Source organism: Quercus lobata, chromosome 9 (assembly GCF_001633185.2).
Source record: "Quercus lobata isolate SW786 chromosome 9, ValleyOak3.0 Primary Assembly, whole genome shotgun sequence".
Taxonomy (NCBI): Eukaryota; Viridiplantae; Streptophyta; class Magnoliopsida; order Fagales; family Fagaceae; genus Quercus; species Quercus lobata.
In genome coordinates, this window is record NC_044912.1 from 7,772,767 (window position 1) to 7,782,290 (window position 9,524).

General features: G+C 34.1%; 1 protein-coding gene across 1 annotated transcript; it reads right to left on the reverse strand.

Moving 5' to 3' along the window:
- Positions 1–313: 313 nt before the first annotated feature.
- On the reverse strand, positions 314–7,863 carry LOC115960861. The gene is made up of 8 exons (XM_031079861.1): positions 7,444–7,863; positions 6,340–6,471; positions 5,441–5,564; positions 3,536–3,966; positions 3,142–3,218; positions 2,880–3,015; positions 1,481–1,684; positions 314–666 (listed from the first exon to the last, which is right to left on the reverse strand). The coding sequence occupies exons 1-8, from the start codon at positions 7,852–7,854 to the stop codon at positions 607–609; spliced, it is 1,575 nt and encodes a 524-aa protein (XP_030935721.1). The 5' UTR covers positions 7,855–7,863; the 3' UTR covers positions 314–606.
- Positions 7,864–9,524: the final 1,661 nt, after the last annotated feature.

Genomic DNA, 9,524 nt, shown 5'->3' on the forward strand with positions numbered 1-9,524 from the left:
CATCAATAAAAGTTTTGTAGCTCATGCATAACAAGTATGAGTTGGCCTAGTGGCTTTTAAGATCTTATGAGATCCATGAGGTTTTGAATTCAAAACCTCGAGCTAGCATTTTAGGGCCATTTCTTAGGATTCCTCCTTATAATTACTTGGTGTGTGTGGAATGGGACTACACACACTCACGGGAATAGTCAGATGCTCGAAAAGTTCTTGACACCATTTTTAGCCCCCAAAAAAAGAAGGTATGATTCATTGGAAGAACATCGAGTTGGTGACAATAAAAATAACTAGGAATCAAAAAAGAATTGGAACAATATTAAAGATAAAAGGCATGCCCATGCTACAACACCTTTTTAGTTTATTCAATTTGGCCGACAGCTTTTTCCCCAAAGAGGTCCAGCCAGTTTTATACACAACAACACTGAAACAAAGTAGGGGGGGAGATGTCGTGATCATATGCAAGATATGGGTGAGAAAGATACACAACTTGAACACATGGAATCATCAAGTATAATTACACGTATAAGTGAAAAGGACGCCGACTCAGACAGAAGGGTCATAAAGTGGCACCAATGCCATCTTAGTGCAAAATGATTATGAACTTACAGATTACTCGTTCAACTTGCATACATCAATGAACTTCTGGACTGCATTGTGATATTGGGTTCCCTGTAAGAATAATGCGCACATTAAACTCATGTTAAAAAGTCAGCTACCAACACCATCTACCCTAGCGTCACATCATATCGACAGTTCTGATAAGTTCAAAGTGATTTTTCAATCAAAAGAACCCGACATTAGAACGTACTTTTTAATTCATGCAACAAGTGAGACGTTTGATCCAGACCTTATGATCCGTTCAAGAGGGTTTCTGGCCATATATTTCAAAGACAGAGCTAAAGATGAATCCTTCTCATTCAGGATGGTCCCAGAGAAGTCTATGAAGAAGATTGCAACTCTTAATTTGACAAAAGAAAAGGCCAGAGAGAACCATCTATCCCAAGAATTAAAAAAAAAAATTTTGGATCCCCCATTTCCCACGTTTTCAGCACTTTAGTTGTCAAGCAATCTACAAGAAATGTCATTCTTGATGAAATCCAGATTTTACATACACCAATTTATATGAAATTTGGTCTTTTGTCCATCTGGTCCTTAGAGACACACACCACATGCCTACATTATATTGATGTCCAATACCGCCACAAGGTAAACAGGCCACATGCAGTACCAAAAAGTCTTTTTAGATAGTAGATTAATATGAAATGTAAGTATAGAAAATCTTCTCTCCCAGCAAGAACAAAAGTTGATATGATGTTAATATGGATCAATAAAATATTGTTTTGCTTCAAAACTATCTAGTCAACTTGGCCTTGCACTCAAGACCAGTGCCTCAAATCATTGGCTAGTGAGTTAAGGTTCAGTTGCCTCAAAAATATATAAATCTATACAAATGGCAGAGAAAAAATGAATAGATAAATTGTACCTCCCAGTAAAGCTGGTGGCAGTCCATGCACTGCCAAAACTCTATATTCTTGTTAAACAAGCAGTTGGGTATTCTTTGGAAACCTTTTGCAGCTTCAACAGCCTCTTCAGTGGATAGGGGCTTTTGAATGAACCTCCCATTGCATTTGGAGCACCTTGACATCAGCTGATCCTCACTAATTTTCAACTGGAAAGTTTCAATGACCTGCATCAATTGACAAAACATCAAGGCATCCAATCTTAGCCATCAGCACATTCTCATCACACTTCACTGTAACCTTAACCTGTCTTTTGCTCTGCAACACAGACATCTTCTACATTTCCCATTTACAGTTATATTTAGTCAATTACAATTCATACTCTTTACATGGCTACCTTCAAAAACCAGATTTCATGTTCAGACTTCGTACTATCTTTCTTCTTAATGGAATCATCATTCAGTATTCCTTATCGTTTTAGATATTAACAGTGACCCTCCACCCCTTGCATCTTTACTAAGAATATTTATTTTACTTTTTTAAAGGATAGAAGTAGTGTCGTGACTGACATCTGGGTACATATTTCAAAAAAAAGTTCCAATTGAAGAATTACTTATTAAATCTATGATCATCTTCATCGGATTTATCCTACTCAGAAGTACATCTTCATCAGATTTACCTTATTCAGAATTTTAGATCTATTAAAATTTTGAAAATATTTCAGGCATCAAGATCATTTTTAGGCGTAAATGATTATTAAAAAAAATTAGGCCTAAATGCAAAAACACCCCCTGCCCCTAGGGTTTTAATTCTTCCTTATTTTTAAAAATAATTCTTCCTTATGACCCCCTAAGGTTTTCATATCCACCAAATTGATCCATGGGACTAACTTCCTTTAGCTCTTATGGATGGGAAAATCACGTGACCAATTGCACGAACCAGTAGGTCAATCCTATTACTGTAGCACATGATAGTTACATGAATTTTCTGTTCATAAGAGCTAAGAGAAGTTAATCCCAGGGGTCAATTTGACGGATATGGAAACCTTAGGGAGTTACAGAGAAGAATGGAAACCCATAGGGGGGTTATTTTTGCAATTGACCTAAACCCTAGGGAATTTTTTGCATTTTGGCTTAATTTTTAAAACAAATGCAACACGAACCAAATAGTGCTACTTACTAATAGTTCAGCTTCAAATATTTAAATTCAAACAAGTACTTAAATTGGATAATTAAGGTGAGAAGAATCTGATTTATTGGGGGGGGGGGGGGTACTAAAATAGTTTTTTTAGCCATTTTTATCAATTGCATGGTTACATGATTTCTTAAAATTTAAATGATTTATAATTGTAAAGCAGTTCTCATAAATAAACCTCGAATGTCAAAACAAAACAATCTTCTTTTGTAATAACTGAATGCATACCTCACGTAGCTGTTCATTTTTTAGAAGACTCTTCACCCTATATATTTGATTCTTTAACAGATACTCATGTCTTAGCAGCTTAGCATCCCGTGTCAAGAGCACTCTCTTCTCTTTGAGTGCTTGTTCTATTAACTCCCTGAAAGCAATGAAATTTTTTTTTTTCAGTTTGCATAAGAAATATGACAAAGTTGACAATATAATCAACAATTTAAGGTCAAAAATATATTTATTTATTGATTGAAATCATTCATTTAAGGAACACCTGGATTCAGGCCTTTTCAAATATGGTATTGCAGCATCTATACCAACACACCGTAAATGTTTTGCCAAGCCTTCAACCTGTGTAAATGTTCTGTCAGCCTCATGCAAACAAAATAATCATAATCATTTAAATCCTAGATTGCATGGAGGTAGAGAATCTAAGGGTTTGTATTACAATACTACTGGGGTGATTCTTGTAGAGAGCGAAAGAAAAGATGAAAAGAGAGGGTTTCATTGTTAGTTGGTCAGTGACAATATTAAGAACCTGCCACTGATAAGGATTTTGCCTTAAAATTTTCAGGTAATTTGCATTCAACCATGTACAGAAAGTAAAAAAATAAGACCGTGTAACTTCGAATGAAGTATTACCTACACAGATAAGATAAAGTACTTACCATCACATCACATAGAAATTTAGGGCATCCATCACTCCCCAAGGACAAATCCCATGGTGGGGGGCCTCGCCAACCATCCAAATTTTCTAATCGGTTTTCTTTGCAATTCTCAGCCACCGGTGACCGTCTCTTTCCTTTCTTTTTGGAAACCTTAGGCTTTTTGTCCGACTCTTTCAACATAATCTTTTCCCCATATTTTTTTACAACCTTCAAGAGAGATTCATCTATAGGCATGGTGCACATTGACCTCATTCCCCCAACTGTAACTATTCTTTGAGGAAAATCAGAAGTTGTAGCCCGGACTATATCTAAAGCTTCACTAAATTTGATCCTTAAAATTTTACTATTTATATCGTCCTTCTCAAGAACCTCTTTCAACCCAAGATTCACATCAGGGGGAGCTGGTTTGTTGATATTATGAAAATAATTCCCTGCAATGAAGAGCCCAAGAAATTTCCATTACAAACTGGATATTGCCTCAATAACTAAGTGAAGAGGGGAAATAGAGGATTCTGGTTGTTCTATGTTTTTCTTTTCTTTTAAGTAATTCTGGGTGTTCAATGTTTCACTAGTGTATTTGATTTCACAGTGCTAATCCATGAACCATGACATAAGGAGAAGTATTTACTTGAAACACAATAATTTGGAAATGCAAAGAATGAAGATGATATAATAGTGTTGCGAAATGTGAATTTGCCCACCATATTGGAAGATTACTGGCACAAAACAATTTTTTTTTTTATAAGTAATAAAAAATATATTAAAAAAATAAGGGTGTCACCTGAGTATATAGGAAGTATACATCAGGGACAAAGTACAAATCAAGTGGCAAATTTTATTTATCAATAACTGATTTGCAATTAAATGGTCATGCATGTAATTCACCTTCATCATTCAGATAATCGTTGATGAATAAGGCAGAGAGATTATCTAGAGTTTTTTTTTTTTTTTTTTTTCTTTTAATGTCGTGGAACCTCACCAAGGCAGGGCCCTTTGATCCTTGGGGAGTGTAAACCACAAATACACGACCCCACCCACCAGAACCTTGTATCATCTAGAGATCTAGTAGGGCAGGAAACAGCTGAACAGTGTTCATCTATTATTCCTCATCTCTGATGTTAACCAAATGATGTTTGAATATTGAAGCCGGGAAGAATTATTATCCCAGCTTTTTTGGCTGCTTCTGCAGTCTTTCAAGAGGAGATGTCCAAGTTTGGATAGCCAGGAAGCAGCAAAAAATCCATGGTATCTCTGTCCAACTTTTTACCACCTTCAATGTATATCCACCAATATAAATTGGCAATGAGTCATCCTTTCTGATTTTTTTGATTTAAGGATCAAATATGGATATTTATAGCCATCACATCAAATTAGTTCCTAAATATTCATGAAAATTCAGAGTAGTCGTTAGATGACTCATTAAAGCAGTGCAGGAATTAATTTCCTGAAACTTTGAATGGAAATAAGTTTGTTGGACCAACTAAAATTCTAGGACATGAAGTAGAACTTCGGAGAACAATAAAATTTTGAATGACACAATTCTGTGGGGAATTCATGCTTCAGAAGTTGTGGAGATCATGAAAACAACTTACCAGTACTTGTGATATATCTGGCAATCCACACACACGAAGAACATTTTATAATGAATTACACTTGTGATTATATAGTTTCCAGCAACAAAACTCAGAAGGCATAATATGCTAAAGACATCAAACAAATAAGAAGGCGTGTGAGTGTGTGTGTGCATTCATTCATGCCATTCTATAAAGCTAAAAACTATCTTCAAAGGTACAAAAGAGCAAATATGATACACAATCAAAGACTTCTTAATTTTGTCCCAAAGATCACTGGCATACAATTATAAAAAAGGTTTAACAAAGCTCAAAATTTCAATGCACCACATACCTTCTTTCACAACCTTTGCCTGAAAGATATTAAATATTTCGAGCAAACAGTGTGCATCCATCGCTGCGTATGTTTTCTGCTCTTCTGTAAGAGGACGACGTGACCAATCACTACATTGAAGTTCCTAAAGGAGATATAAATTACATTAACAACTTGTAGAATTGAAACTGTCATCCTGAGCCAGACTGGGAACTGAAATCCCTAGGAAACAACATATCTTCTCATTTAACTTGGACAGGTGCCACAACCATGACTTGCAACAAAGCCCAAGAGAATTATCTTTCAGGTTTTATCAATTCACTCTCTCTTTGTATGTAATAACCAGTGTTTGTATTTTTTTTGGAGTATTTTGTGTGAAAATCCTGTATTAAAAAAAAAAAAAAAACAGTCTAGAGCAGAGTATGCAAATAGTGGAAAAACAGGTCCCAGAGATTAGCGAGACTTTTGATTCCTCATTCAATTATCTCGTATTGTAGATTGGAACTTTTTATCATCTTTAAGCATCACATCTGCAGGGATACAAAAGGATATCGTAGTATATTTGAGTAATTTCAACTTAAGGCTTTAAAGATCGAACATCTAGCATTCAAGATCTTTCCCTTTTTCTTTTTTCTTTTTTTCTTTTTTTTTTTTCTTTTTTTTCTAGTATGGTGAACCAAATAAAGATAGTCATTGGTGCTCATATTTTTCAGTCTTACGTTTAAAATGTTACAAGTTATCATTAATAATAATTTTTTTTTTAAAAACGGCATCTTTAACGAAACAACAGATCTTATATTTTTTCATATTAAAATGGCAACAACAAAACAACTTGGATTCATGAATTAACAGGAAGCACTATTGAAGAGGATCTTATCTTGAGCATTAAACAAACAAAATATAGGAGTTAAAGACCAAACCTTTGATAGAGAAAAGCCCAACACTTCTTCACAGATGTTTGCCAAGCTCTTAGTTTGCTTTGGTTTCTTCTTTACATGCTGCTTATGTTGCAGATGATTATATGCACTTGTAATATCCAAAAAGGGCTCAACCTATTTTCCATCGATCTATTAAACATAGTATAATATTGTATGAAAAATGTCCAATAAGTTTAAACTAATAGCAAAATATACATAAATATAAGAATTCTTTGATTCCATATGTACACACATACATTACTTTAAAAATCGTGGAGACTGCCTTAGTTCCCGTCAGCATACAAGAATCCTCTTCCTCTACACCCCACCACCCTCCTCCCCCTCACCCACACCCCCCCCCCCCCCCCCCACCCCCCCCCCCCCCCCCGGGGGGGGTTTTGAAAAATATATTATAAACTTTCAATGAGGAAATGGATATAAACATGAAAAACATTTTCCCACTCCCCTACTACTAAATAAGTATCCCCCTCTTTCCTAATAATCAAAGTGGTTTCTTGCTTCCCTACTGAAAACTTAAGGCATGTCAGCTTCAATATTTAAAACTTTACCGAATATTATAATGAAGTATATTCCAAAACATTTTGTTTGCTTGGTTAATAAAAAACAAGACATCAACCATAGTCTACCACTTATCAATTATCATACCATTATACGATTCAAGCTTCACATTTCATAATAAAAATTAAGGATATCTTAGGCGTAACAAGCTCAACCTTAACTAACTAACTCAAAAGAACATCAAGTTTTGTCCTTTTAATGAATAGATATGTGAAGAATGCAGCCACAAAATTGTCAGCATTTTCTAATAGAATGTTACAGAAATAACTCCACATTGTACTAAACATAATCCCCATTACTCATAAATATAGCTCAATTTAAATACACTCCAAGCTCAAATTTTTACAACCCATGTTATACATTAAAGAAAAAAAAAAAAACTTTTTTTGGTCAAAAACATAACTTGAATTGAATGAAAGAAACGAAAATGAAAAACCCAATTGAAACCCACTTCATTTTTACAAATTCCTACACTTTTCTCAGCAACCAAACAGGGTAAAAAAAAAAAAAAAAAGTTGAAGCACTTACTCTGTCAAACCCAGGATCACAGCCTTGTGCACAAAAAGTGGAGGACAAGTAAACCAAATCCTGCTTAAATCTAAAACCCAGTTTCAATATATCAGGGGAAACAAAAACATCCCTGAGAATTTCCCAGATTGAAGGCAGAGGAATTGAGAGCAGGTCAAGAAGGAAAGTCACCGAGTCAAGTGACTCGGTTGACTCGTCCGAGTCAGGGGTGAGTCGGGGGCCGAGTTGGCAGGCGAGTTGGAGAAGAGCGACGGTGGGGAAAGAGGATTGGGGGGTGCGGATGGGTTTCCACTCGGCGTCGAGGGCGACGATTGAGGAGCGAGTCAGAGACTGAGTTAGGTGAGTGAACTCGGGCGAGTCGGTGGAGGAGACGATGTGGATTTTGAGGGGATTTGGGTTTTGGGGATCCATGTGGAAAATGGGGGCAGTGTGGATCGGCTCTTCTCGTTATAAATAAAGAGGGCTTTTTTTTCGGGTCGGGTCAAAGAAAAAAAACTAAATTCTTATAACATATCAATGAAACTAATCAATTCTAATCTAAACAAATCTAATCAATTCTAATCTAAATTAATATATTTGAATAAATAATATATATTATCATTAATTAACTATTTTAAGAAAATTTTGATACAATTTTTATTGAAAATATAAAATGCCATAAAAAAATTAGAGAAATGCTTTGTTCAATTCACAATACTTTCATAACAAATTATAAGTGGTAAGTTGTTATAAGTTATTATTGGTAGTTAGAAAAGTAATTTAAGTGGAAGGTTTAAATTAAAATTGATAATAACTTATCACTTATAATTTGTAATGAACGTGGTGTGCAAATGTTATAAGGTAGCACTTTTCAAAAAATGAATTACTTTTTTTTTTTTCCTATAACAAATTTCTAAAAACATGTTATAAAACAATGTTGTTAGGGCATTCGTTAATTTTTCTCCTTATCCAATACCAATACTAATTAAATAAATAAGGCAGGTAACATTCATCCTCTCTAAAATAAAACACCCTTTGTCCTCAGGGTGTTTTTTGACTTTCTTTTCTTATTTTTCCCACCTCGATGTAGTATTTCTCCTTTTTTTTTCAATGTTGGCCTGTTATATTTGATATTTTTTATAATTTTTTTTCCAAGAGAAAAAAAAAAAATACAAAGTTTAGAAGTCAATTTGCATTGTCAACCTCTATTGTTAATGCCTCGATTTCTAAAAATATTCAAATCAAATTTAAAAATAACACCTATGAAAATTGATATTGATTTATTGGAGCATCATTCAAGATTGTGTTCACAAATATCAGATTTATACCCCCATGCTCCCCTAAGTTCAAATCTCAGTTTCGTCCCAGTATAAAACCATAATACACAATATTTGTCATCATCCTATAGTCATAAAAAAATTCTTTGGTTAAAAAAAAAAAAAAAAGAGGTAGTTAATATTCCCAAAGCATCTTAGATCTTGTAGTTCAATAGACATTTTCTTATGTTTTAAATGGGCATGTTTAGAGTTAAATCCTCTTTTCACCAACTATTGAATTGTCAAAATAAATAAAATAAAAAATTCATAAAAAGAAAAAGCCATTATTGCAAACCGAATGAGTAATTATTTAGTATGGTCAAATTACAACAATATGGTACTCCTTAAATTCTCTCTCTTACATGAATATAATAGGAAGTAGTACTCTTGAAATACTGAATAATTATTAATTTATTTTTTTGATAAAAAAATGGATAGAATGAGCGACTTGAGTTGACGTCTTTCACCTAAGCGCAATCAATTCAAGGACGGACCCAGGTGGGGGCTCGGGCCTCCCTTGGGTCCAATTTTTTATTATTATTATTATATATAGTTATTATATATTTTATTTTTGTAGTTGGGCACTCTTTTCAAAATCTTAGGCTCTCATTTTCTCCAATCAGTTTAGCTAGTCTAACCCAAATAGTAACTATCCAACCTAAAAAATTAACAAAAACAATAAAAACATTCATAATGGTGATTTTATATTAGCAAAAAAACTATTTTTCCACTATAGAACCAAAAAATCATGTGTTATAAGAATAGCCAAAGCTAAATTTTTTGCAA

Coding starts and splice junctions, on each gene's coding strand:
- LOC115960861 (XM_031079861.1), bottom strand. CDS start 7,854: ATGGATCCCCAAAACCCAAATCCCCTCAAAATCCACATCGTCTCCTCC. Junction 5,565..6,339: donor TGGGCTTTTCTCTATCAAAG/GTTTGGTCTTTA, acceptor TATCTCCTTTAG/GAACTTCAATGTAGTGATTG. Junction 3,967..5,440: donor GGCAAAGGTTGTGAAAGAAG/GTATGTGGTGCA, acceptor TCTTCATTGCAG/GGAATTATTTTCATAATATC.